The sequence below is a fragment of the Barbus barbus genome (assembly GCF_936440315.1).
Source record: "Barbus barbus genome assembly, chromosome: 30".
NCBI lineage: Eukaryota > Metazoa > Chordata > Actinopteri > Cypriniformes > Cyprinidae > Barbus > Barbus barbus.
The window spans coordinates 17,724,828-17,752,700 of NC_136758.1; the positions used below are offsets into that span (position 1 = coordinate 17,724,828).

General features: G+C 38.6%; 7 protein-coding genes across 8 annotated transcripts in view; 1 reads left to right on the forward strand and 6 right to left on the reverse strand.

Moving 5' to 3' along the window:
• Window positions 1-489: 489 nt before the first annotated feature.
• LOC306850241 (THUMP domain-containing protein 2-like) lies at window positions 490-4,924 on the reverse strand. The gene is made up of 10 exons (XM_079385758.1): window positions 4,742-4,924; window positions 4,314-4,446; window positions 3,768-3,985; window positions 3,393-3,470; window positions 3,140-3,192; window positions 2,981-3,068; window positions 2,523-2,597; window positions 2,311-2,425; window positions 1,036-1,156; window positions 490-943 (listed from the first exon to the last, which is right to left on the reverse strand). The coding sequence occupies exons 1-10, from the start codon at window positions 4,826-4,828 to the stop codon at window positions 616-618; spliced, it is 1,296 nt and encodes a 431-aa protein (XP_079241884.1). The 5' UTR covers window positions 4,829-4,924; the 3' UTR covers window positions 490-615.
• A 564-nt stretch (window positions 4,925-5,488) lies between these two features.
• Window positions 5,489-7,225, reverse strand: commd9 (COMM domain containing 9). Its single transcript, XM_079386821.1, has 6 exons — window positions 7,126-7,225; window positions 6,901-7,026; window positions 6,454-6,593; window positions 6,326-6,360; window positions 6,104-6,207; window positions 5,489-5,925 (listed from the first exon to the last, which is right to left on the reverse strand). Exons 1-6 carry the CDS (start codon window positions 7,174-7,176, stop codon window positions 5,791-5,793), a joined length of 591 nt encoding a protein of 196 aa, XP_079242947.1. The 5' UTR covers window positions 7,177-7,225; the 3' UTR covers window positions 5,489-5,790.
• Window positions 7,226-8,075: 850 nt separating this feature from the next.
• rpl13a (ribosomal protein L13a) lies at window positions 8,076-10,370 on the reverse strand. The gene is made up of 7 exons (XM_079385394.1): window positions 10,333-10,370; window positions 9,582-9,654; window positions 9,350-9,415; window positions 9,142-9,243; window positions 8,832-8,917; window positions 8,595-8,654; window positions 8,076-8,328 (listed from the first exon to the last, which is right to left on the reverse strand). Exons 1-7 carry the CDS (start codon window positions 10,351-10,353, stop codon window positions 8,119-8,121), a joined length of 618 nt encoding a protein of 205 aa, XP_079241520.1. The 5' UTR covers window positions 10,354-10,370; the 3' UTR covers window positions 8,076-8,118.
• An 837-nt stretch (window positions 10,371-11,207) lies between these two features.
• Window positions 11,208-12,818, reverse strand: LOC306850251 (ATPase inhibitor B, mitochondrial-like). 2 transcript variants are annotated; one of them, XM_079385771.1, is made up of 4 exons: window positions 12,648-12,818; window positions 12,352-12,469; window positions 11,823-11,935; window positions 11,208-11,577 (listed from the first exon to the last, which is right to left on the reverse strand). In XM_079385771.1, the coding sequence occupies exons 2-4, from the start codon at window positions 12,418-12,420 to the stop codon at window positions 11,436-11,438; spliced, it is 324 nt and encodes a 107-aa protein (XP_079241897.1). In that variant the 5' UTR covers window positions 12,421-12,469; window positions 12,648-12,818; the 3' UTR covers window positions 11,208-11,435. The 2 variants fall into 2 exon arrangements, with proteins under 2 accessions (XP_079241897.1, XP_079241896.1); XM_079385770.1 differs by lacking the exon at window positions 12,648-12,818 and having other exon boundaries at window positions 12,352-12,487.
• A 1,412-nt stretch (window positions 12,819-14,230) lies between these two features.
• On the reverse strand, window positions 14,231-19,347 carry LOC306850558 (CAAX prenyl protease 1 homolog). The gene is made up of 10 exons (XM_079386242.1): window positions 19,000-19,347; window positions 18,637-18,783; window positions 18,266-18,352; window positions 17,212-17,328; window positions 16,963-17,115; window positions 16,735-16,876; window positions 16,448-16,626; window positions 16,264-16,368; window positions 15,834-15,977; window positions 14,231-15,576 (listed from the first exon to the last, which is right to left on the reverse strand). The coding sequence occupies exons 1-10, from the start codon at window positions 19,105-19,107 to the stop codon at window positions 15,352-15,354; spliced, it is 1,407 nt and encodes a 468-aa protein (XP_079242368.1). The 5' UTR covers window positions 19,108-19,347; the 3' UTR covers window positions 14,231-15,351.
• Window positions 18,699-20,982, forward strand: LOC306850559 (dynein light chain Tctex-type 1-like). Its single transcript, XM_079386243.1, has 6 exons — window positions 18,699-18,792; window positions 19,918-20,056; window positions 20,180-20,221; window positions 20,382-20,505; window positions 20,595-20,672; window positions 20,785-20,982. Exons 2-6 carry the CDS (start codon window positions 20,033-20,035, stop codon window positions 20,853-20,855), a joined length of 339 nt encoding a protein of 112 aa, XP_079242369.1. The 5' UTR covers window positions 18,699-18,792; window positions 19,918-20,032; the 3' UTR covers window positions 20,856-20,982.
• LOC306850557 (zinc finger protein Rlf-like) overlaps window positions 20,745-27,873 on the reverse strand; it is an 18,932-nt gene continuing 11,803 nt past the window's right edge. The window contains exons 4-8 of the mRNA XM_079386241.1: window positions 27,348-27,483; window positions 26,876-27,078; window positions 26,644-26,780; window positions 26,328-26,469; window positions 20,745-26,237 (exon numbers count right to left, since the gene is read on the reverse strand). Coding sequence (XP_079242367.1) covers window positions 21,294-26,237; window positions 26,328-26,469; window positions 26,644-26,780; window positions 26,876-27,078; window positions 27,348-27,483 — 5,562 coding nt within the window. The 3' untranslated portion in view covers window positions 20,745-21,293. The remainder of the gene's footprint in view (window positions 26,238-26,327; window positions 26,470-26,643; window positions 26,781-26,875; window positions 27,079-27,347; window positions 27,484-27,873) is intronic.

Genomic DNA, 27,873 nt, shown 5'->3' on the forward strand with positions numbered 1-27,873 from the left:
AACAAACAAAAAAAACCTTAGAAGTATTAAAATTACTAAAACTACATTATAAATTATGCCTATGGAAATGTTAAAAACAAAAACTAAATTAAAAGCAAATCGAAATTACTTGAAACTAAATATAAAATTATAAAATGTATTTGTAAGTCGCTTTGGACAAAAGCGTCTGCTAAATGACAAAAGTAAAAAGTAAGTAAAAAGTAAAATATAAACGTTAAAGCTAATTCACAATAACAATAAATACTATAACATAAATAATGATAAGATAACACTGTTTATAAAGTCTAATTACTATTGATGACGTTACAATATTAGAAATTCAAATATGGCAAATATGAGAAACAAAGATCAAATTAAATCTTGTAAAATAAAAAAAACAATCATCATCATCATCATAACCTCCTCAAAAAAAAAAAAAAAAAAATTAATTTGAATACTATGCAAACAAGACTCTCACCTGCATTACAATGAACTGAACTTGTCATTTTTAGTAATAACCAAGTTATTTTTAATGAAAAACAATATGAGGATCTTTTAAATAAATTTTATTAGCACCTTGATCATTTGTTGCAAATTCACTGATTGTCCACATAGGCACATCAGGATGAGCTTGTTTTAGTGTGAGAGTGTTTGAATGTGTATTTTGGTGTAGGTGTGTATAAATGCATCTGTGCTGCCCAGACTAACCCTGTGTGTCCTCTGTGCTTGTAATGAGCTAATTAATAACGGTGTATTTGACATTTCAGAGCTTGACTTGTGAAACATTAAGAGTTTTGGCGTGACTGTGCTTTCATTTTGTGTGTTTGAGGGGTCAGTGTGAAGATTATTTGTGTCTAAGGAATTTACATTTTGATTGTGTTCTTGTGTGCAAATGGTCTTCTTAAGATGTGCAGAAAGCTGCAAACTCAGTAACAGAACAAGATGTCCACCAACACGAAGTACCCTGAAGAAAGAAAAACACATTGACTATACATCTACAGCCCAAAAGCACGGGTATTTGTAGAGAAGTTATAAACACATGCTCATTAAACAGACCTCTCCATCTCTTTCAGTAAGTGTGGCAGTACAGTTGGCATGTCAGAGCTGCAGCTAAACTTCCTGCCAAAAGGAACATCACACAGCACAGCATCAACCGCTCCATCTGCAAGAGGGATCTCTGAGGAACAGAAAAAGGAGACAAGGCTCTTTTAATTTATATACTGTGTTACATGCACACATTGGTGTACTAAAAATGCTGAAAATTTACTCGCTCTCAGGCCATCCAAGATGCGAGTTTGTTTCTTCATTGGAACAGATTTGGAGAAATGTAGCATTACATCACTTGCTCACCAATAGATCAGTTGCAGTGAATGGGTGCCGTCAGAATGAGAGTCCAAACAACTGATGAAAACATCACAATAATCCACAACTTGACTCCAGTCCATCAATTAATGTCTTGTGAAGTGAAAAGCTACATGTTTATAATAAACAAATCTATCATTAAGATGTTTTACTGTAACTTCAAACCAGTGCTTCTGGCTAAAACAAGAGTCCTCTATCCAATAGCATTGTTTTCTCCAGGGAAAAGTCATATTGTCTGAATCAAGAGAGAAATGCAGATCAAGCACTGTTTACAAGTGAAAACAATCCAGAACAGTTCTAAACGAATATGAAGGTGGATTTTGATGCGAGAGAACACCGGAGGCTGTATTTTCACTGGAGGAAGCATTACTGAGGATTATGGTCTGGTGTTTTGGCCAGAAGGGATGGGTTAAAATAATGCACCTTGATGGATTTGTTTCATAGAAATACACAGCTTTTCACTTCACCAGACATAAACCGATGGACTAGAGTTGTGTGGATTACTTATGGAATATTGTGATGTTTTTATCAGCTGTTTGGACTCTCATTCTGGTGGCACCCTTTCACTGCAGAGGATGCATTGGTGAGCAAGTGATGTAATGCTACATTTCTCCAAATCTGTTCTGATGAAGAAAGAAACTTATATACATCTTGGATGGCCTGAAGGTGAGTACATTTTCATCCAATTATCATTTCTGGATGAGCTACTCCTTTAAAGCCCTAGTTTTAGTGCAGCTAGGCAGTGCTTTGCTGTTATCCAGGCGGCATCAGGATGCATGAACATTAACAATATGGTCACACAAATTTCTGAATTGATCACAAAATGTTTTCAATCCTGTTTGCAGCAGATTTCATTACTGTTCACATGTACACAGAACACCCGAGAGCCGACACAAATTTAAGTAGGCTAAATGGGGTCAGAGATGATGAAAGAGGAGTATTTGAGGAAAGAGGAGAATTTGTCAAAACCCGTGGCAGAAGACTGAAGTAGCTGCACCCTTCCTTCCATTCCAGATGCTTTGACGTTCTCTGCAGCTTTCTGCAACTGCGACAAGTCTGTATCCATGCCTAGAAATACAGCATTCTGAACCCATACACAATGTATACAGTTAGTCAGATGTGAATGATGTGTGTGAAAATTTGCATGTGGAGTTTAGAGTATGTGATATGTGTTTACGTACTGAATACTCCTGAGCTGCTTCTAACAACACAGCACCAACTCCACACATTGGATCTAAAATCACACAATCATTCAGCTGTGGAGAGAGAGTGAGAGAGAAGAGCACAGAAACTATGAAAATGTATAGTTTCATAGCTTTTTGAAAGTAAAGAGATATTCATAATGTTACAAAAGACTTCTATTTCAAATAAACACTGTTCTTTTGAAGTTTCCATTCATCAAAATATCTGGAAAAAATGTAGCATGGTTTCTACAAAAATATTAAGCAGCACAAGTGTTTTGAACTTTTTAATGGTAATGTATATTCTTAATATGCTTGTCAAGATAAGAACTTGTCAAGGTACGAATACTTTTCCCACCCTCACTCCAAGGAACTAGAGATGCTGTGTTAATGCTGCTGATTTAATGATTCTACCATGTGTGTGCATTTGCCTCTTTAATGGTCATTCTAGACCTCACCTTTTTAAGGCAAAGAGAGCTCATGGCCCAGGCTATCGTAGAACGTAACCCGTTGTGTTTCATATAAGATCGACTGGCCAGAGGATGCCTGAAGAAACCACACACTGCATTAGATCTTAAATTGATAGACTTTCAAATGTCATATTGGGAGATACTTACTTCAAGAGAGGGATGCCAACAATGCAATGGTCATTGCTTAAATACACATTCACCTATTTACACAAAGAGACAACCAAAACAGTAACATTTAAACAGTCATAGCTAAACTGATCATAATTGTAAACATATCAGTGCGTATATAGTCATTTAAATTTGTTTGCATGCATTTTTGCTTAAACATTTGAATGCCTGTGTTTCAGTGTGTGTTTATGCACTTATTGTCTTTTTTATTTTATTATTTGAGTGTGCATACCTCAAGAACAGGCTCTCTTAGGTCCACCTTCCACCCAAGATCTTCTTTGATGACCATCCCAATGATACGACTCAGTCTCTACACATACACACAGAAACACAATAAGTCGGGTTTATAAGTCGGGATTCATATTTTCATCAATTTATAATGGTGTACAAATTTGAGACCATTAATGAAAATGATTATTTTTTAGCACTTTTTATTATATTTTTATTACAATTGATGTGACAAAATTGAAATTGATATTGCATAACAATTTGCATTTAAAAATGATCTTAAATGCTTAACGTGTCTGTTTATTACAAGGTATAAATTAGATTGCATTATACAAAACACATTAAAACATACCATTAAAAAAAATGACAAAATAAACACCTGAGAGGTATAAGAGCGGGCAATGACTCCACTACAGCGGCAGCTCACTCTGAAGGATGGTGTGTGCAAACTCTCCTCTTCATCCTCTCTCTTTCTCTTCTGTCCATGCTGTTGGCTGCACTGAAGCTCTTTCTTCAGGGCTGTCCAGGTTAGGAAGCTCTGCCTCCAAATGTCTGGATCTCCCACAACTCTCTGCTTTATAACAGCAGCTGCCTTTGCTATTAAAACAAGAAAAGGGAAGATCAGTAAAATGGGCTGCATGCAAGTATAACGTAGTACACTGGTTCTGATCTCTTGAATACCTACAGTAAATAGGCAAATGATGTACTGAAAGTTTCTCACAACCTGCTGACTGAAGTGTGATTTCACTAATGCAAATAAGCCTTGCTCGAAGGTTCACAGTACATTCACTAAAATTTTCTCATGACAGGATGGTCAGTGATTATTTCCACAAGCAGATTTTTGTACACTAAATTAAAGTTTTTACTCTTTATGATGTCATCTGTTTTTAACCAATCAGAACAGTGAATTCTCCTTCATACTCACCTGGGTTGTTGGGAAGTGAGACAGGTTCAGCTTTGCGCAGAAGGATAAACAGCCTCTCTGCTGACTTGAGTTGTGTCACGGTTTGTAGATCAGCATTGCTGCAGAAGAACACTCTACCTGGAATCTGCTCCACCTGACACAAAGCACATAACAAAAACACTATAAATCACATCGTTATTGGAAAGTTCAGCACAGCAATAACAGGTGGATTAATATACACATGCAGAAAATCTTTAGAGTAATTTATGGGCAGATCTTTATTAGGACCTCTTATTTTACTTTTCTGTTTGTAATCTTACATTCACTCTAGTGGCTGTCTGATGATTGAAAAAGGTCAGTTTCATAAAACGTTCTATACTTACCTTTGCAAAACATTCTTGGTTTGAAATAATGAATAACCTCAATGAAATACAGTACGATAAACTTACTTGAGTAGCGCAGAGTTTGTGTTGTACCTCCTCGGCCAGTAACTCCTCCATCCCCGCGCCTGCAGTGCAGTACAGGTGTCTGATCATCGCCCTAAAAGCGTTACTGTCAGTCTTTATGAACACACTACAAATACAAATACAAGCGGCATGCGACTGTCAACAGTACTTTTCTCTTCCGGGTTCACCCGCGTGTCAAAATTAACCCCCCTGCTATTAGCAGACTTTCTAAATATAGATATGAAACTGTGAAATGCAATATTCTTATTAGCACAGGGTAATTTTTCTAAGTGTCTTAGTACTTTCCTACATCTATTTCTCTTTATTTTTCGCTCTAATTGTGTCTTAGTTCGTTATTTTTCCCCTTGGTAATTTTTTTAAACATTGCAGTTAAAGAATTCAGCCTAGTCTTCATTTCAAAACCAATATTATAAAGGGTTTTGTGATATTAACCCCCTCCCCCTATTTTGTCATATTTCTCACTTTCAGGAAAGATATTAAAGGTTTACAGCGCCTCTCTTGGCCACGCAGAAAAGTATCAGATAACACAGAATATGACTTCCCATGTTGTAGCAGAGCATCTCTTTTAACTCACATGTAACAGAAACAGCATTTAATGTCTCTCAGTGGTAAACATGCTAAAAACAGACCAACCTTTCACATGTATGCAAGGTTGCAAACCCACTCAAGCTAACGGAGTATTTATTGGCCTCCAGCTGAATGTGATGCAAGTAAAGTAAAAGTAGCAGGCTCATTAAGTCAATTTATTACACATGGAAACGTGATTAGCATTTTGTTCAGTTTATTGCTGTGAAAATTTTCCATGGCTATATAAAGTAGTTCTCCATTGGAAAGAAAGAAAAAAGGGACAATTTGTATATAACAAAGTTTCATAAACAGAAAACAAGTCAAAACAAGAGCAAACTCTGTTTTACATACTGAATCAGTATACAATTCTTTTTCATTTAACGTCCATTGTTATGTTTTTCATTTTGGACCCATCAGTCTGAATGTCCACAGACAGGTGTCGGGGCAACATCTTTTGTTCAGATCTACTTTGCCACTGCACTCAGCTGGTCCCTGATGCGACCCAAACCGTCTATCATGGTGTCCAGTGTCTCTTTACTCAGCTCCATTGTAACTGTGGACTCACTTGGACCACCGCTAATGCAAGGAGTGTCCTGGAGCTATGGCAAACACATACACAGAGATGCGGGAGTGCTTTTGAAGGATTATTAAAACATTACTTTAAAAATATTTGAAAAGAGGTTTTAAACCAATATTTCATTCTTATTACAAAAAAATATTTGTATACATATCTGAGCATAAATATAAATTACAACATAAAATATGCCTGCAGCTTACTTTCATTTGCAACAGACAAGTTGGCACAGCCATACGACTCAAGGAGTCTGAAGCCGTTTTCATGTCCACTCGCCACTCCAAATCCACCAGCTTTGGCAGTGAAACTATAAAAACACACGTGTCGTAACTTCACAGCACCAAAATGGTTTCATTATGGAGCACAAGCATCTTGTGATACGATGAAAACTGTATTAGCATCTCATTTCGAGATATCCCACTCACTTTGACTGGACAAAGCTTCATTTCTCCATGTGACACTAAAAATATTCACACCAAAAATAGGTTATAAACTAGGCAGCAGGGTAAATTACTCAAATAGATTGCTGTTAGGTTCTGAGAGATATATCCACCTGTTTTCCAAAAGAATTTTGGTGATCAGATTTTTCAGGTTTGAGTGGAATGATTCTGGGAAAATTGACAGGACCTGTTCTGGAGAGGTTAAATTCTTGTACACAACATGATGCGAGAGCATGTGAAAAGCTGTCAGCAACTGTAGATGAATAAATAAAGGAAATATTAACACCAATAACATTTAAATGATTTTGTATGCTTTATAATGAACATTAATCCATTCAATCCCATCATCGGTAACATCTGTGATTAAAATGTACTTTTGAGTTAGGTCGCATTTATGACCAGTAAACATTTTGAATGAATAATTGATTCACATCACACACATTTTAATTATCGGATACTTTTTCAACCAAAATACAACCGACTACAATTGTAAACACATACATCTGATGTCTCGGAGCTGGAATATTTATAATCAAATCGATTAAATGTCACGAACCCACCTGCATCGCTTCACTATTGGACACAGAAAGAGCATTAGCAGTGTTTTCTACTATAGATTGACACTTGAAGGCTCCGGCTGGGTAACTCTCGGTGCAAATCTGCCGGACTGCATCTTTAGACGGAGCCTGAATGAATAGTAAAGAGTGACAGAAAACACTAAAACTTAATCGGACACTGACATGGTGCATATGAATAAGTAACTGATAATATATTCTCTGGCATACCTTTAAAAGCAGCTGCAAAGCAGTGAACTGATCCTCTGTAAGAAAAGCCATGTTTCAGTCTGAAAGTCGTTGTCACGTGAACCCACGACAGAGTTGTGTCAAAATAAAAGACCCTACGCGGAAATACCTAGCAATTAGGAAACGATAATGCCAATACTAATTTTGAACTAGATGTGGTTTAAGTATATTTTTTTCTGCCAGGCTTTTGAGATATCCGTTCATAGCTTTCTAATATTCTCGAAGAGCACAAATGCTCCAGAAGTCTCCTCCTGACTGAAAAGCTTTTAAAATAAAGTACTAGAGATATTGTGCAACTGGTTGTGACTCCATAAAAAAAAAAACTCTTTAGTTAACATGCACGAAATATACACTTACAGAGGTGGAATTAGGAATTACTATTTAGGGCTGTGGTCTCAAGCTCAATTCCTGGAGGGCCAAAGCTCTGCACAGTTTAGCTCCAAATCACACCTGCTTGGAAGTTTCTAGTGATCCTGAAGACCTTGATTAGCTGGATCAGGTATGTTGGATTCTGGTTGGAGCTAAACTCTGCAGCAGATTGGCCCTCCAGGGAAAGATTTGAGGAAACCTGATTTAGCGTATACATGCACAGAAAACATTTAAATTAACCAAATACTCAACATGAATGTTGCATCAACACTTGGAAGCATAACATAATTCAGAGTGAACACTGAACCATTTTTAAACAAATTAACCATTAAAAAAAAAAAAAAAAAAAAAAACCTTAATTCTACTCAAATATCCTTTTTATTTATATATATATATATATATATATATATATATATATATATATATATATATATATATATATATATATATATATGTGAATGGAACCACAAATATTTAATCATGACAATGTTTACAACACCAATATGCCATTTGAAAAACACCACATAGATTCTTAATCCAAAGAAACAACCCACTCAAGAGAATAGTTTCTATAAACATTTATTATTGACTGGCTGCAGGGACAGCTCAAACAAGGACACCATACTGTTTAAGAACTTCAGTATATTTTGCAATCTTGCTCTCAACGTTCTTTTCAGCCTGCTTGGTGAGCTTGATCTCGAGTTTCTTCTTTGTGTAGCGCATCTTGGCCTTCTCCTTTCTCTTCTCCTCCAGAGTGGAGGTGATAGCCTGATACTTCCAGCCAACTTCATGGGCCAGACGTCCAAGCAGGGCGAACTACAATGAACGAGAGATCAGGAATAAGGTTGCTAAGGGGCACAACGTGGTTTTAAAATCAAAAACTACAGTTAAAATGCAGAAATCTTTGGTGTTTTAAGCATTCTGGACTTCACAGTCAGGGTAAAGGAATCTGATGCTTTTTGTCTCAGCTGGTAGTGCATGAAGTGGACTCATAGTCATTAAACTCATACTTAATGTGGAAAAACATCACTGACAAAAAGCAATTACATATATATCGGAGACAATTCTACAAAAAGACTCACTCTGCGTGTGGGCTTCAGACGCACAATCTTGAGAGCTGCTGGGACGACCATACGCTTTCTCTGTGGAACACAAATGCAGATGAGAAACCACAAGAAAAAGGCCAAATTCTAACTGCAGAAGCAAAGATGTCTCAGTTTTGAATAGTGTATGTTCTCAGTTGACAGTCAAACAAGGCAGATGATAATCATCATCGACAGTATTTATCTGTGAAACGAGAAACAGTAAGAATAATCCACCTTGTCATAAGGAGGAGGGATGCCATCAAACACCTTCAGCCTGTCCAGAGCGGCCTGACCCCTCTTGGTTTTATGTGGAAGCATACCTGTTTGAAAAAAGAAAAAAAAAGTCAACATTCAATCACCTACCCATCTGTTGAAATGGCAAAACAGACGATTAGTGGCATTCAAACTCAGTAGTCAGATCCGTAGTTTGGTATCATCAAACTGGGCTCAGATTCTGGATAATAGTGCTCATCATTGTTTGAAGTGTAGCCACTGCAAAGTGTCTGAGATACAGAACAAAAAAAAAAAAAAAAAAAAAACTCACCTCTTACTGTCCTCCAGAAGATTCTGCTGGGGGCTCTGAAGTGATATGGTCCACGGGAAGGGTTGGTGTTCATCCTCTTGCGGAGGAAAGCCAAGTATTTCACTGCACAAACAAAACATCCAATTTACCACCAATTTTCAATGGCTTCAGATTCATAAACTCAGTGCACTGAAAACACAACATACTTATAGGTGGTCAACAAACTTACGTTTGTTGCGGTAGAAGTTTCCAGAGATGTTGATACCCTCACACCTCACCACCACAATTTTGTGGCCTGTAAAGAGAGCATGATTTTAACTACAAAAAAAAAAACGACATTCCATCTAATCTCCATCAAAAGTTCAGAACAATACGAGGGAAGGCAAACTGTTAATTATGCGAAATGGATTTTAAATAGAAACACTAATCCACTATTAACATCTTAAAAAGCATAAACTCACCGAGCAGCACTTGCTTGGCCACAATAGCGGCAAGACGACCGAGTAGATGGCCTCTGCCATCAATGATCAGAATCTATTAAGAAATGAAACCAGATTTCTCTTTAGTCCAGGGCATATTCATAACTTCATATGTTTTCATCAAAACGTTGCTTCTTGTCTCAGATGGTAGTGCACGTGAAGTATTCTCATGGTCGTTAAACTCGAACACTGAACTGTGGTTGCGAGCTCGTCATCGACAAGAAGCACATCTGACATTAGCCATGTTATAATCCATAAAATTAACACGCCACCAACAATATCTCTATACGTTTCGTGGTTATTTCGGCCTATACAGCAAGACGTGAGTTTTGCAATAGACAACGGTGCAATCATTCAGCCCACTGCAGTAAAACGCACACGTCTAATAATCTCGGCCTAAAGGACTTCATGAATCCCTACTATTCAATTACATGTTCTGAGAACATAAGCGGTTTATTTGTAGAGTACCTGAGCATGGACAGCAACTCTACTCCGGTTTTTAAGGAACCACGAGTGTTACGATCACTACAGGCCTGTGACTTCCAGCAAGACAGCATGCGCCAGTAGACACGCATTTCTCTCCCAAAAATAGTAGCTCTACCGGGTACAACGGAATTACACTATAACGCAAACAGCGTCTGGTAACGTTACCTACACGTTAGCCATCAAATACTACATTTCTCGCAAAATAAAAGCGACATATTTGAATGTAAATCGTGCCGCTCGAACGCACCTTATTGAACCCGTCCGCCATGATGTGGGAAAAGAAAGACACGCGGGGCCGCCCGACGTAAAAGACAGGGGCGTGGGCGGGGCTTTACACATCATCGGAAATGACGTGGACACTCGAGGACGTTTGTAATATGATTATTTATTTCTAGTGCCATCAGCTGGAGGGGAGATGTGCTACAAGGGCTCTACAAGTGACGGGAAAAAAACAAGGCCCAATAATACTGCATGTTTTGGATGTTCCTATAATTTAACACACCTGACTAAGCCTAACTGGCTCATTAGCATAAATACCTGAAATGGCTCTGTCAGATAATACAAACAGTGGCCCACCAAACTCGGTGCTAGAGGGCCGATGTCCTGCAGAGTTTAGCTCCAACCCTAATCAAACACATCTAAACCTAGGGTTCCCATTTTTCCCCAGACGCGTCCTGGCCAGGATTTCTATATTGCTTTGATTCTACCTCGAGAGCGTTTAGAAAACATAAGGAACCAATGTCATACACCAATTGGTCTGCACACGCAAGCAAAGCCAAATCCTAGATATTTCTGGCAATATAAAAATCCTGACTGGGAAAAATGGCACGTATGATCACCCTGTCTAAACCAGTTAATCAAGATCTTACATGGTATACTTGAAACTTCCAGGCAGGTGTGTTAAGGCAAGTTGGAGATAAATTCTGCAGGACACCGGCCCTCCAGGACTTGGCTTGGTGATCCCTGATCTAAAATGTATGTTGCAGATCTCCAGGAATAGGATTTGAACATTATTTCATTTGGTACAGTTAATTATCATTAGCTTTACAATTTACAGATGAATATTGGTACTCAAATGAATTGTTGGCTTTGTCCACCAAACATGTTCATACCAAGACACAATTTCATGCGAGACACCATTTCATGTTTATTGACAAGAGGAGACAGTTTACTGATTTAATACATATAATATTTCAGTGTTCCAGTCATATCTGTATTATAACATGCTTTCATAAGTGAGAGAAGAGATCACAAATGCTTAATAAAAATAAAGCATCTACAATTATTCAATCACATTTGAAACATGTGTGGGACATCATCTATGAAATGTAATGTATAGATTCGCCAGTTTCAGTCATCATGTTTAAGTTTTCTGATTTTGCCCTCATGGCGACTGATTTCTTGTTGTAATCTCTCAATTTCCTTTTTGTGGTGGTCGATTTCTTCCTGGTGGTGTCGTCTTAGTGCAGCCAGCTGTTCTTGCTCTTTTCTCCTGTTAAGGTGATAGAGGGGGGAAATAAGACATGCAATAACCTTTTAAGTGGCTTCAAATTGTTAAATAACTAAATAAAACCTTCTAAAGTAAAACAATGTATACTACAAAACTGTGTGAGCTTTATAACTGCACACAGCAGAATAAAAAATTGAGAGACGGCTGATTTTGCTAATAGCCATATAAACATTAGAGAGCTAGTATGAGCAATGAAATTCACAATGGGATCAAGCAAAACCACTCACTTGAAGTACATCTCCTCCTCGGCTGCCTGTTTCTTGCCAAACGCACCTCCTGCCTCCCTCACAGCACCTCCACCACCGCCTCCTTTCCCAGCACCTTTACCCAGTTCTCCTAGCTTTATCAGAGGGAGAGACAGGCACAGATTGCACAAGAGAGAATTGTTTATTACTCTACCTGGAAATAGTAACTGCTCCATGGATTGACATGCACAAATTAAGCAATTCTTTGAGCTGTGTGTATGTATATGTATGTATGAAGTATGTGCTCTACTGCTCCAGAGAGCTGGCAGTTGAAAGCTCAAAGAATGGAGAATTTTCCTGAACGTAAACAAAGGGGTCATAACACAAGGGCATACTGAAAGCGCTCCAAAACGGTGGATACTTGTAATAAACGCTGTACCTTAAAACAACATTTAATAAACAAACACGTGTGACATACAAATACATGGTAACAGACTGACATTGCGTGCTACAGGTAAAATCATTTTCTTTTTTCTTTTGTAGGCTAAAGACAAAGATATTTTATATCTACCTGGTCGGACGACATCCTGAACTGTGTGGCCAAAAAAGTCCTTATATTACGGTTTAGAAACCTAGCCATTCTCTCGTCAAGCGATCATGCATGCAGTGACATGAGCGTGCAGTCCTGTCTGGTGACTCAAATCAGGAACGTACCATTATTATTGTAGCAAAATAGGTGAACGCTGTGTAAACTCACTCACATACACTGTTGTTCTAGGGTGATTTATAAAGTTACTTTATTCTATTTTTTTGTTTTTTAATATTGTACAAAACAAGCCGACAGGTAATTTTTGTACAGGCACTCACAATGGTATAGTCCATAATCGCTGTGCGCGCGCTGACATGCGCTGAACAAACAAAAATATCGAAATGTTCTCTCGTGAGACCCAGCTATGAAGTTTTTGCCTCTATAGTGGACATTCTGTTTCAGTGAATTTATCTGAGACCTCACATGTCACAGTTGTAAGTCTGGATGTCCTGTACAGAGCACATTCAGGGCTTTATAGAGATACTAAATGATTGGAAGTTTCACCAGGACCACACCTTCTCCTAGGTCTTTAAAGATGGCTAACTTTAATTTAGTGAAACATTTTACATCCTTATGGAAATATGATTATATTTTGTAATTGTCATTTAAATCTGAATAATTTTCTAATTGTTTGTCATAAAGCAACATCTCAGGAAAATTTTATTGTTTTTCAAATTCAAATATGACTTCCTGTTATGAAACAGGACATCATTTCATACATGTCCACTGTAGAGGACACCAGGACTAAAAGCATGTTTATTGTGCATTTTGGGAGACATAATTGAACAGGAAAATAAGTTATATATCTATTTTGTTATGAAATATTAGATATTATGAAAATCTGGCCAATTATTACTCCCATTATGACAATTCTTTTTTCAACATGCTGTCCCAACAGCAACACATTAATATGCAAATTAGATACAGTATAGATACACTGTGTTTAATGGGAAAACCAGTTTATGGAAATTTGTACAGACATATTGCATAAAACAAAATGGTATATCAAATTATTTTGTTATATATTTTATAACATAGTTGAGAATCATCCTTAAAGTTTAGATGAAAAAAATCCTGAAACCTAAAAAATTATTGATTTAAAAAAAAAAATCCCATTGTTTTTGCCTTTTTGATGCCTATTCATGCCATTATATTTTTTAGAAAAACTTAGTCCTAGTGTCCTCTACAGAGGATATGGAATAAAACATGAACAAAATATAATTTTTCAAAAATGTTAATTTTCAATATTTTTTCTAATGCTCTAAACAATGTAATGACATGAAAAAATACTAAATTCACAGTTTTTTTTGGGGGGGGGGGTCTCAGGAGGATAATGTATCTATTCTAATATAACGACACAACCATGTACAGTTGCAATCAAAAATGATCAGCCCCTTTGATCTGCAAAACCGGATATCTGATGCCGTGAAAAAAAACCCAATGCATTTTTTCATGGCAAACATTACATTTTGTATAGAATGATTTATTCTTGATAACCAACAATAAACCGTGCCGCTCACCAAATATTTTAATGAGATTTAAATCTGATTTAAGACTGAACCGCCACTCAAAAAAACATTCTATTGACATTATCAATTTTAATATGCAAATATACTGTTATAGATGCAATAAAAAATTAAAAAAGAAAAAAAACCTGGATAATAAGAAAAGCTTAGATTTGTAAAATAATAGTCTCAGGGTTTAATGTTGTATGTATCTATCTATGCAGATTAATGAAGAGCAAATATATTGCTGTTGAAAAAATGATGTAAATCAAAACTTGTACCCATAAAAGATGTGAAGATCAATTAAAGAGCTTGCAGAAAAAAAATAAAAGAACCATACAAGCTTAAAGCAAAGCGGTTGTGATCTGTTTTATTCATAGTGATGCAAAAGCTGATCTTTCCAGTCCAAACATTCCAGATGTCAGAAGACATATTCCTTGTGGAGTAAGTTTCAACATAACTCTAAGGATCGGTTATGGTTTAGGGCTTATTTTCATTCTATGGACTCTTCAAGCCACTGCTACTCCACATTTATCCATTTACATGTCAGTCACACTAAAAGCCTTGAGTGTTCAACATTTTGACAAGATTGCATGCCGAATTTAACATTCTTAATGTGAAAACTCACAGAATCACTTCAATTCTCGGAGGAAATAAATGTGACAGCATAATTGTTCTACACATTCTCATAGCAACATCTTGCACACACAGGCACAAAGAAAAAAAATAACATTTCTAACCTCATTAAATATTTTTAAAGTCAACCTGGCCCTTGTATGTTGCTCATATTTCACAAAAAGTAATATATACACAAACGTTCAAACACCTTTAATTGGTAAAACAAAGAACAAAATTATTTCAAAAGGTTGAAAGAACTAAAATTAGAATAGACACTATAATTGACCTAACTGAGCCATACGAGTTCAGAACAGCAGTTTCATTGGGTAGTCCATAACATCTGTCATCTGATCCATTTCATTTCTTCCTCATTTCAGTTTCAACAAACAGACATTAAAGTACACCAGCTGGCACTCAGTATTAAATCTCTTGGTAAGAATCTCCTGGTTTCATACATTGCTAATGGCCCCTCTGAGATGTTTTAACCTCCTCTCTCACGGTTCAAGTGGATGACACTAAATTAAAGTCAAAATGTGTGGATCTAAAGAACCGGAGGGGGCAACTCGCAGTTAAAATGTATAATCGAATTAAAACAATCAAAACCATATCAAGAACAATTGCAAAAGGCATACTGAAAGCACAGATTCAAAAATCATGAAGCCATCTGAAAACAATTTAGACTTCTTTCCAGGGCGATAACAAACGAATGGCAAAACCCAAACACTTAAGAAGAGGAATGGAAATAAAAAAAGAGGGAAGGAGAGAGAAATAGGCATCGATATCAGAGGGCCAATAGAGGCCGGCGGCGACCCTTTCTCGGGGGAGCGAGTGGTGAACATGGCGCCCCCTTGCAAAGCTGTCAGTCTTGCTTGGGTCCAGTGAGTGCTCTTAGCCGCTCTAGCAGGGGAGGATGGGAGTAATGCCACATAGAGAAGAGCCAATCTGCGACAGGGAAGCCTAGGTTGTCCTTATTGAGCTTGATGAGGGCAGAGTACAGCTCAGACGATCGGCCCATACTACGCGCGAATGCATCTGCCTGAAACTCAAACCTTCGGCTCAACACCGTCAAACAGAACGACAGCAACTGCAGTGAGAAAAAGAAAAAAAAAAAAAAAAAACGGTGAATTGGATCAGATACATCTGAATACCCAGAAAATGGTTGTATTTAGTTTTCTTTACATGTATTGTCATATCAGCTTCACAGGCTATTACATGGCAGTACTGTAGTATCCTGCATGCAATTCTAAGCAAAAATATTCACATAGAAGGTAGAATGTGCATAGCCAGCAAACAAAAAATATTTTTCAGAGAGAAAGAAAAGGCGAGAAATGTACAAGGTACCTCATTGTAAGGTGAGAAGATAAACTGAAAGATGATCATCAGCCCGATAAGAGTTGGTTGGGTGTCATGAAAACCAAATGCCATGAAGAGCTCTTTTCGACCAATCAGGACAGCAAAAAGGAAGAAACACAGGAAGGAGTTCATCTGTAAACAAAGAGGGAGCCGTTAGCATCCTCAAATTATGGTCCTCGGTTCATGCACCCTTAAAATTCTGTGCTTTTGGTGTCTTATGCTTTTTATCAGCTACTGTTCAATCTAATCAGATTCAACCTGAACAACATTGCAGAAATGTGCAGTGACAAAACCAACTGATATAGCAGCTGTGAGAAATACACAAGACAAGAACGTGTTTCCTTTGTGAAGACTGTGTTAATCTGGTGGTTGACAGCTATTAGTTAGAAAAGAAAAATCTTCACAGACAGCAACTAACCTGGCTGATGGCAATGTTCTTGACTGTATGGCCTAGTTTCCAATGTCCCAGTTCATGTCCAAGAACTGCCAGAACCTCAGGGTTACTGCAGCCCTGTTTCTTGTTCTGAATACAGACAAAAATGTAAAAAAAACAAAAAAACATTTCATCTAATTTGTTAGTGATCTGGCTCTGACCCTCTGACCTTTGGTTTGGACTTGCTCTCATTGCCTGCTGCTTCGTTCTCCTCTCCCGTTCCTGGCTCTTTTTCTCCAGATTGATTTAAAGGAGAGTAATCTTCCAAAAGAGTGTCAAATAGCACAATGCGCTTGTTTTTGAAGAAACCATAGAAGTAGGCATTACTGTGGGAAGATCTCTTTGAACCTAGAAAAGAGAGCACAGATATATTAGGAGAAGGACAATTACATTCACATACATTTATAGTTCTATAGAAAGTAATAAAAATGAAAAGATGAGTATGGTTTGCTGTACCTTCCACTACATAGATCTTGGTGAGGGGGAAGTAGATGGACTTTGCCATGCTCTCAATCTCACTATTCAGCTCTCCATCTGGCAACGGAGTGAATTTATCAAACAGAGGGGCGATGTAGTCTGCGTAGATAGTCACCAGAATCTGTAGAGAAAAATGGGAGGGGCAGTTCAACTCACTTTTTCTTTTTCTCACAGATAACACATTCAGCAAACGCCAGGAAAACTGACCAGTGAGACGATGAGTGTGAAGAGCCAGGCATAGATGAAGAAGTAATCACCACCGATCTTGATGATGTAGAGGAGCAATGACGTCACTGGCAACAAAATACACTGAGTCACAGCAAACTTCTTGAGGGCGTCTTTCAGGAAGAAACCCGGTGTCTAAAAAGAAGGGACAATAGAGACATTTCAGTACATCTTGCCCTTAGTTTTATTCCTGCTATGACAAAAAATAGATACGAGCAAGACTTTATCGACCTGCTGGTTGAATCCATGCTTCTCCTCAATAACAAAAGTGTTGTAGAGGCTCCAGGGAAGGCCAGTGAAAGCACTGAAGAGAGTCGCCAACATCAGGAACACCAAAGACTGGGAGATCTGAAGGAAAGAAAAACATTTTAATTAATACAGTACCTTTTGAATATGTTCAGAATAGCATACTAGTACAATGCTCCTAATACTCTTTTTTTTTTTTTTTTTGGACTAATAATTTGATTGGACTGCCAAAAGCAAGACATTTACGCATATAAACCTAAAAAATGAAAACAAGATGTTAACAGGACACCACTCACAAGCTACATGTGATAATAGGATAATAGCTACTGCTTTACAGTGTATACTGCACAGTATTCAGCATGGAGTAAAGCTGGCGTTTCATTCCAAACATACATAACATGACTTTTACCTAGATTTTTGCAGTCTGGAGAAGTCAATGCTATTTGCTGAAAATCAGAGCAAGTCTGCAGATTTTGGTTAGACAGAAAACTGCGTATTGTATGATGGGCACAGACTTTTTTTTTTTTTTAGCTCCAAACTATGATTCCATCCAGTTGGAAAGTATCAAACCTGTTTGATATTTTGAGCCAGTTTAAGGACATAACAAAATGTTGTTTTCATTTGCTATGCATCTATTAGCAACAATTCACATGTTTCTGCGCGAGTCTGTTGCGTTTGGAATGACTTGAATGCCTGGTAGTGTGTGATACTTAAATTTTTCTGTCACCATTTGCAAAGTCGACAAGCGTGACATGCATAATGTTTTAAAAAAATTCAAAAGTGGTGCAGTGGTATTACAGCCTTCAGTTTCACAGGAGTCTAATGCAGCTGAAGTTACATAAACATACAGACATGAGAAAAAGTATATTGACATTTGAAAACAAAAGAGATTACCAGGACATTAAACAGGAAAAATCTTGCTGGCCAAAATTCACACATGAGAACCAATTCTAGAAATATTATATAAAAAAAAACAAACAAAAAAAAAACACACAAAAAGAGCCTTTTCCACAAAAAGGTTTCCAGAGAATATACCTACCTCGTACTCTGGACCAAAACCAAAACGAGCTGTGAGAATCCCTGACAATTTCCAGAGGAATGGGATTCCTCCCAGGAGCAAAATCAGCTACAAAACAGAAGTAAATTAAACATGCTTAAAGAGGAAGATGCAAGTGGAAAAGAATCTTGAATGAAGTCCATTAAAAACGGAACATGAAAAGATTTGCAGTCCAGGATTAATTAGAACGAAACCATAAGGTGCATGTTTTTTTTTTTCCTCCCAAAGGACTTGTGAGAAACTTGCAACTGAAACATACATATATATATATATATATATATACACACACACACACATTTCACCACTTACGAGGCAGTTTTAATTTAAAACTTTGAAATTGGCTTGAAGCTCACCGTGCCCTCTGCCTCTGAGTAGAGTCCAGACCAGAAGCCAAAGTCGCTCTTGTCCAACTGATAGAGACGAGACTTTTCAAAGGTCTCTGAATCCATGATCTTTCCCAGCTCAGTGGGCACATGCGTTGTCGTCCTGTAGATCTTCCTCTGTGAAAGGTAAAATGTGTCTGTTTATACAAGGTCTAGAGTAGTTCAGTACATTACTTTTGCATTTTCACAAAGCTCTTAAGATGAGATGTGTTTTGAAATATGAATTTTTCACAAATTCTACAAAATAGAATAGAAAATCATAAATGCATAAAGTGTCTGCCTTTAAATGCTTTGCGCAAACACAACAAAGATAAACATTAACCATATGCTCACCTGTCTATATGCGAGGTAGGCCTCCCAAATATACACCGTCCATGAGAAGACCAGGACAGCGTAAAAGATTTTGTCTTCAACTGGTAATGCACGAATTTCCAGCAGCATTATTACGGCTTGGCAGTTATTTGTTGGCACCGTTAATTAGCTCCGGGATATCCAGTGATTAGTCTGATAGTCATTCAAGGCAACAGATAATCTTCGTACCAATTCCAACCTAATACGAGACTTCAACCTTACGATGTGTATGTGTTAAGTCCATATATTCAAAAACTACAAGCAGGGACGCACAAATAATGATAACTCATGTTCTACCACTTCCTTCACCATTCATGGGAAATAAGGTGTAACCAGAAACTGTGTTCGACCGGACACAGCAGCACAACGAAACGGGTTCCTGAATTTATAATTTTTTTTCCCTAAATGCGCGGTGCAGAGATTTAAAATTCAATATTTATGAGGTAATGTGTATAGTGATAAACTCGATTTACACAAGCAACTATAGATTAATCAAATACTATGTTTATATAATTCACCTATTATAAAATTGATAGCCATGGCTAAATAATAAATACACAAAAATAAAGAGTAATCATAAAAATGACATTAGTCAGACACTTGCGAAATATAAATGCATGAGTGTGTTTATCTTTGGGCACCATTATGCACCCAGGTTTTTATACAGTACTAAAACAAACAAGCTTTTTTTAGTTTTTGAACCGTTAAAAGACGTGATAGTTGAAAAACAAAGGCAAACATCACCTATTAATAGAATATTTTATTGTGCTTTATAAAAAAAAATTAAGCACAATACTTTTATGTACTGTATGAGCTATAGTATAGATATAGTATAAAGCAACCCTTCATGCACGAAAGCTAAATAAAAATATTTTAAAAATATTGTCGTTTCTTTGTTAGACAAAACAATGAAGAACACAATGTTGTGAGCAGCGAGTGTGGCCGTGATTCCTATCCAGGGAGTGACCCTGGTCTGTCTCTATAGATACTACAAAACACTGGATAAAATCGAGCAATGGAGGATCAGTCTGCTGAGGAGGTAACTCACACAAAAATTATAATAGTAACTTGTGATTCCTACTTCTAAATGTACGCAGTAGAGATACTCAATTTTTCTCAGACATACTGCAAAGCTGCGACCTTAAATTACTTTCATTCACAGACTACATTTGTTGTGGACGAGATTACCACAGTTATTAAAGAAGTAAGAATCTACTACGTTACCTCACTGTGTAGACATGGAGTCAAATCTTCGACAATCAATTCAATTACTTTTACTGTAGGGGTAAATACTTAGAAATGTGAATGACCAATATTTTACTTAGCAATAATCACTAGTGTATTATGGGGTCTTCTGACAACAGGCTGTTGAAAGCACCATTGGAAACAGCTCTTACCAGCACAGTAAAATCAACCAGTGGATGTCAAGCATTGTAGAGTCAAGTCTAAGCCAGCTAACTAAATTAGGAAAGCCTTTCAAGTACATAGGTATGGTAACAAGCTGTTAAAACTACAATGTATATGTACAGTGTCTGACATTTTCCCCCAAATTCACACTCTTATGTTTGTTCACCCAGTGACATGCATCATACTGCAAAAAAATGGGGCAGGTTTGCACACTGCCAGCTCATGTTTCTGGGACAACAGTACAGATGGTAAGACATATTGTAAGACTGGGCAAGTATTTCAGATTTCTTTCTTTCAAGCAAAACGGCCCGAAGCATAGTTGAGAAATTTTAATGACACTGACTTTTGTTTTTTCTACAGGGAGTTGCACGGTACGATGGGAGAATAAAACCATATACTGCATAGTTAGTGTTTTTGGGCTTGCCATTTGAGGATGAATATCAACATGTAGGCCTGTCTCCCGTTCAATGGTTTCCAAACATTTTTGTAAGCCTCAAAAACAAGCAATGATGTCCCTGTTTAATTTGAATAAAACTTGAATAAATTTATTTGCAATTCTAATTCTGCATATGTGTTTTCTTAGTGTATATAAAACAAGCTAAATGTAACATGGATCTTGTGGATTCATTTATAGTTACTGGTCTGATGTGTATACAATACAATTAATAGAATATGAATTTTCAAAATCATTTGTCGTTCTGTTTTATTTGACCTTATTTACAGATACAAACATTCACAACTTCACAATCAAGGTACCCAACCCTGGCATCAAAGAACCAAAATTGTATCAATGATATAAAAAAATACTATGAAAGTCTCTCAAATAAAAAAGTGGGCAAGTTTTAACTGCCTTGGCGCCCAGCAGAAGCTTATGCTTTAGTTTCAGAGGGTAAGAGATCGAGAATGGAGGCAAAGGACTTTGGCCTCTCAAGAACCACCACAGGTTTCAAGAACTGAAGTTGTTTTATAGCTTGGTCCCCACAGCCCCCTAAAGCTCTCTCCAAAATCAGACGGAGATTCTGGATAGAGGTACACTCTCCTTTAGAGATCAAGTGCCTCAGAGGGGATGAGCGAACCTTGCGGCTTCGGGAGATCGGGGCTCCTCTCTGAGTATTCTCCTTAACCGAGCAGTTTCGTCGGAAACAATCACGGCGTCGAGGAGGATCAGGCTTAGTAACTACTGCAGTCCAAGGCTTTTCAAATTTGATCTCCTCCTTCTCTTTAATGAACTTCAAGAATGACGACTCAAAGCCCATAGGTTTGTAAGTTGCGATGTCAAAAGCTTGTGGGGCTAGACTGTGAGTTACAGGATCCTTTGAGATTGGTAAAAGAGGGACTGGAGGTGGTGGTTCAGAGAGTTCATTCTTCCTTCTGAGGGGCTGCCGAGTTGGGGTGGGAACTGATATGGAAACAGTAGAAGGAATGTTAATAGATTTATCTTTACCAGAGGGTTCAAATGAACTTTCATCAACAGCGATTCTGAGGGAAGATGGTGGAGAGAGGTCAAGCGGTGGAGGGCGTATAAGGGGAGGTGTGGTTAACTCCGACTCTGACCTGTCTTTGTGCCTTGGACTCTCCTCAGAAACAGACTCTTCGGGGTGCCCGCTTGACTTTGGGGAGCCATAGAGCAAATCCTCAGCAGCAATAAGCAAACTTCTGTCGGGGAGTGGCTCCCCTGAAAACTCGATCACTTCCTGCCCCTTTGATTCAGTTTTGATTGAATGGAGGCTCATTGGCAGTGACGGGCCACCTGGGGTCGCAGGCTCGGACTGATACTCCATTTTAAGGACGCCATTTGGAATTCTTGTTAAATCAGGGATAGCAGACACAGCGGATTTCTTTTGTATTATCTCCTCTAACTTTTCAGCTGTGTAACACAATTTGTCCTTGTTGTCGGTCAACTGTTTGCGTCTAACTTTGTGAACGCTAATATAATGTCGATTTAAACTATGCATGCTCATGACTACGGAGTCACAATTCTGTATCATGCAAGGGAAGGCCACAGGAAGGCAGCGGTCCTGGCACATCTGCAAAGCCTCCTCATGCGTTCGGAAGACAATTCTGTCAAATCCTTTTTTTAGTTTGATTTTTGTTATCTTAGGTACTTCCAGCTCCTCCTCGGGGATTTCTTCAATTGACTCAAAGTTCTTGTCAGAGCGAGAAATTTCCTGATCTTTGAGGCAGCACCTCAAAGGCTGCTTAAGAGGCAGCTTTTGGGAATCTTTCGATGACTGGGAAGAAGGTGAGATGATTAACTTTGTTTGGCATCCACTATTTGACTCATCTTTTTTAGGTGTACTCTGGAGACGCACCACAAGGGAATCAGATGGATCACAGTGCCTATAGAAAACATGCTTTTTATAGCTTGATTTAAACTCGCTGTTCACAGATGTAGCAACTGGATTCAGGGGAGTCTGGTTCTGGTGAAACTGACTTGTGTGACGCAAGAGGCTGCTGTTCAGATGGTAGGACTCATTGCAGTTAGCATAGGTACACTTGAACCTCGGTATGGGCTCCTCTGATGAAGCCATCTGTCTTTTTGGTATGTGCTTAGACTTGCAAGGCATTTTCGATGTAATTTTCTTGTTGTGCTCTCTACGGTAATGTTTAGTAAGACTAGACAAGTTGTTAAACTGCTTATCACATCCTTTGTGTTCACATGGGAAGCACAACTGTGAGCGGTTATAGTGATGCACCAACTGAAGGTGGCCAACAAGAGCATTCTGTGTATTGAAGGCAGCACTGCAGTTTTTATGCACGCAATGAAAGGGTTTATTGTATTTATTGAGGATGTAGCTCAGATTCCCTTTAGCAACCAAGCGGCGACTTCCCCTTACATCAACATTTGAGTGGTTTACATGCACATCAGTTACAGACGGGACTTGGCTCTTCTCTTCAGCTTGTCCATTTTTTCTATGAAGCTTGCGCTTCCACAACCGATAATCTTGTTTTTGGCATTTTTGTTGCCACAGGTGTTTTTCTCGTCTTTGGGTTTTAATATCATCCATCTTCAAAGACTGAGACTTCTTCCTTGTCCTCACCTTAGATGATAACACCACGGGTGCTTGGTCAACTACCTTTCTTTTAAAAGAGCAGCTCATCTGTTGAACAACGGCTTTATTTATGTGGTGCATATGTATATAGTGGATCCTCAATTCTTTTTTGTTTTTGTAGCTCTTGGAGCAGAGATGGCACTTGAAAGGCTTGAATATTTGAGACTGAAACACCTCCATCTCTTTCACCTCTTCCTCAGAGTAAGCATGAACCTTAATATAGTGCTGCATTAAAGCACGACTAGTAACACTCTGGTAGCGGCAACTTTTAACTTCGCAGGTGTAAGGTTTCTTTGTGGCCTGCACAAGGAACTCGCTATGTGGTTGATCGTCCTCCAAGACAGAATTTTCAGTGCTGTCAGGCATTTTGGAAGGCTTGAATGTTTGAGACTGAAACACCTCCATCTCTTTCACCTCTTCCTCAGAGTAAGCATGAATCTTAATGTAGTGCTGCATTAAAGCACTACTGGTAACGCTCTGATAGCGGCAGCTTTTGGCTTCGCAGGTGTAAGGCTTGGTTGAGGGCTTGCTTTGCAGTTGCTCCTTCTCAGGGTCTTTATTGTTGTCACGTGTTTGTGGTGATTCTGGCTTGCTTGGCAGCTTCTTTGAATCACTACTCGATACATGAGATCTCACCTCATTTTTGCTGTTCACTGCTTTGGCAGGTGACATTGGTTTCAAGGTAGGTGTGCAAGTGCTCTGTGAATTACGCGTAGCATATCTGGTGCTGGGAGAATTAAGGCTTAGTTGACTCAATCCAAGCATGATCTCGGTTAGTGTTGCACCAAGTTCCACGCTTGAAAGAGTTATGTCACAGTCTATGGACTCGGGAGCAGGTGAGGGAGCTTTTTCGTGATTAGATTCCTCTGTTGATGACCTTCTTAGAGTGTTATCCTGACCACTTTTATGCAATTCATTGGCTTGAGTCTTAGAATGCTTTGCTTGTACTTTCTTCTTGCATAATTGATCCTCATTAAATTCGTCTGGATGAGCAATTCTCAAGTGCTTCTGAAGTTCTCTTGCAGTAGTAAATGTCCTTCCACACCTTTTTAAGCCACACGTAAACTTCCTACCATCAAAGCAGACAGCAACACATGTCAGCGAGACCTTAGATTCTCTGTTGGCCAACAGCTGTGAAGAACCTGAACCTTTTTGGACACCATTCTCTACTTCCGCCTTTGACCCAGAGCGTTCCACAACTGGGACCAAGAGTTTCCTTTTCATTTTTCTCTGTGTCTCAAAGTCTTTCTCTTTAAAAGTGATGTCATGGGTTGCCAAGTGCTGAAGAAATTCTTTGCGAGAGTAGAAAAAGTTCTTGCACCCTGGACTGGTGCAAGTGTAAGCAGCATCGCGGAAGTGCTGCGCCTCATGGTGGTAGAGCTGGCCAAGGTCACAATAGGAGAAACTGCAGCCTTTCAGCTCACAGCCGTAGGTCAAACGGAATCCATGACTATGCTTATGTGCTACAAGTTCATTGGTGGTGTCAAAACGGGCATCACATCCTGTGACCACACACATGAAGGGATGATCTCCATAATGGACCCAACGGTGCTGGCGATGGTGAAAGGCAGTCATGAAGGTCTTCCGGCAGAAAGTGCACTTCTCCCGACGGTCTTTCATCTCCAGATAATGTTTCAGGTTGGGATCTTCACTATCATGTTCATTTTTGATGTGCACACCCAAATATTTGAAAAGTTTAAAATTTCTTGAGCAGTTACTGGCTGGACACTGGTAAACATCACGATTCTGTAACTTATAGTGCGTTTTAATGTAGTCAAATGTAATATAGTCATTTTCTACTTGCTTATCAGGCACACTGGCGGCTTTCTCTAATATATGTTCTAAAACAACAGGGTCATGGGTGGACTGATAGTACATGGCTAGAGAGGGGTCTAAAGGAATTTGGCCCGGCTCTAACTCATCAAAGCTATCCTCCTTGAAATACTGTTTCGGGTCCACCTTCTTCTTCACTTTTTTCTTTTTCCAGTGACCCTCTGCAGGAATCTGAATGTGTGTTTTAGAGTGTGGCTCAAACTCCTTTTTACTTTTAAACTTTTGTAGACACACAGGGCATGTCCACACATCATCTTCCATGTGTTTTCTGGCATGGTGACAGATTCGTGTCTCAACCACTTCTTTGTGGCATATCTGACAGACAAATGTATTCTTCTCTTGCTTGTCGGATCTCTTAGAGACATCCTCTGAGTCTTTTTTCTTTAAGACGTTTTGGCCCGTTTCAGTTTCTGTTTTTTCCACTGTCTGCTCTTGCTCAGTGCTGCTAAATACATTAATTTCACTTTCAACTTCTTCCTCCTTCCCAGCCTCTTCATTCAGAACTGCTCCAACATTACACAGCTCCTCTAGTACTACTTCATCTTCTACTTCTTCCTCTGATTCCAGCCCCAGTAACTGACTGCAGTAGCGCTTCAATGTCTTCCAGTCCCAGAATTCAGGATCAAAGGGCCAATGTGCTTTCAGAGAAAGTAGCAGCTCGCAACGCAGGGAATTTGGAATAATGGCATTTTCCTCATCATATTTTTGATCAGGACGTGTGTAGAGCTCCTCAAGGACATCAAAGGCTTCCTGAGCAGGACATAAGAGGAATTCTGTGAGCTGACAAGCCCGTATAACCTCCAGATCGTCAGGGAGGAGACAGGCAACAGCTTTGCAGACCATTGTTTTTGCATCTACATCTTGATTTGGAAGCCGAAGAGCCTTCACACACAGTTCAACTGAAACTGCTAGGCCAAGCTGCATTGCCTGTAAAAATACAATAGACAAAGTCAGGAACAGCTTAGCATAAATTAAAAGGAATAACCAAGTAACAAAGGAGGAAACAGGTCTATTTACCTCTGTCTGAATTACACGAATGAGGAACAGAAGATGGTAGATAGTCCTGGCAATGGCTCCAAACTGGAGGCACCGTTCAATAAATGATTCAAGGGACACATCAATTCTTCTCTGCAGTTTGCTCCAAAGGAGGGTTAACTCCCTGACAAACATCACAAGAATAAAGAAACTTCATTAGAGTTGCCATTCGCATGGAAATCCAGATCTCATGTACACCTGGTATTAGCATTATCTCCAGTGATCCGTTCACAAGTGAACAAAGCTGAATACAAGTACAAAGACAGTCCAGTGTATTTTGAATATAACAGGTCCTCACCAAGAACAGTCCAGGCTGTCTTGCTGTAGCTGTTGTGTAAAATACGTGGTGCACAGGATGAAAGCTGTGCTCTCTTCCCCCTCAGCATCCATGTTGCAAATAATGTCCAGGACATCTTTAGCATCTATTCTAGAAATCTTATAGACAGAGGGAGAGATAGTGAAATAGTTTAGTTTATTATTAAAACATATCATGATCAGAGTCAATCACTAAAGAAAACTGGGTACTTTACCTCTAAAATAGCTTCCTCACTAGGCAGCAGCTGGCACAGTTGGGTGACAAAGGTTTGGCGAAAAGTAGATTGGTTAGGCAGTAGGTTACAGTTAGCACAGGCTTTGTTGAGGATCAGCGCTTTCTCTACCTCCCCTACTTTCTCCAGGTGTTTGATGCGCATTTCCATGAAACCTTCTCCCTCCAAAGCAAGATAGGCATTCACTGTTCCAGAGGAAGACAATCATAAGTAAACAGCTGAATGCGTTTATCTGCAGATATCAACACTGTCTTAAGGTCTGACTTTAGATATCACGTTATCTGGCAAAACGTCAAACATAATTTATTGTGTAATAAAATGTCAGCCTGTCCACACAGCTGAATAAACCAACAACAAACTGTTCAACCACTCTCTACATGAAAGCAGTGAAATGCTGAGTGTGTTTACATTTATTGTGGGTATAATGGACAATATTGTATTAATGTGGTGTTACCTTCTTCTGGATCTGTTGACTGGCCGGTAAGAAGTGAAACCATGACATGATTATTCCAAGCTCCACCTTCACCTGTAATGTTCAGCAGGGCATGCAAATCTGTACTGCCATACTGCAGCATGGCCTCATGGGCCGCCTGTACAAAGAGTCAAACCACACCATGGAAAATTGTGTGTGCATAAAAAAATCTTATATGTGAACCTGGACCACAAAACCAGTCATGGGTATATTTGTAGGAATAGCCCACAATGATCCATTTTTCTTTTATGCTAAAAATCATTAGGATATTAAGTAAAGATCATGTTCCATAACTTCATTTGGACAACTTTAAAGGCAATTTTCTCAATATTTAAATTTTTTTGCACCCTCAGATTCCAGTTATTCAAATATTTGTATCTCAGCCAAATATTGTCCTATCCTAACAAACCATACTTCAATGGAAAGCTTATTTATAAAATTGTCCCATATGACTGGTTTTGTGGTTCATGGTCACATATATAGATCACATCTGTATACTGCTTGCAGT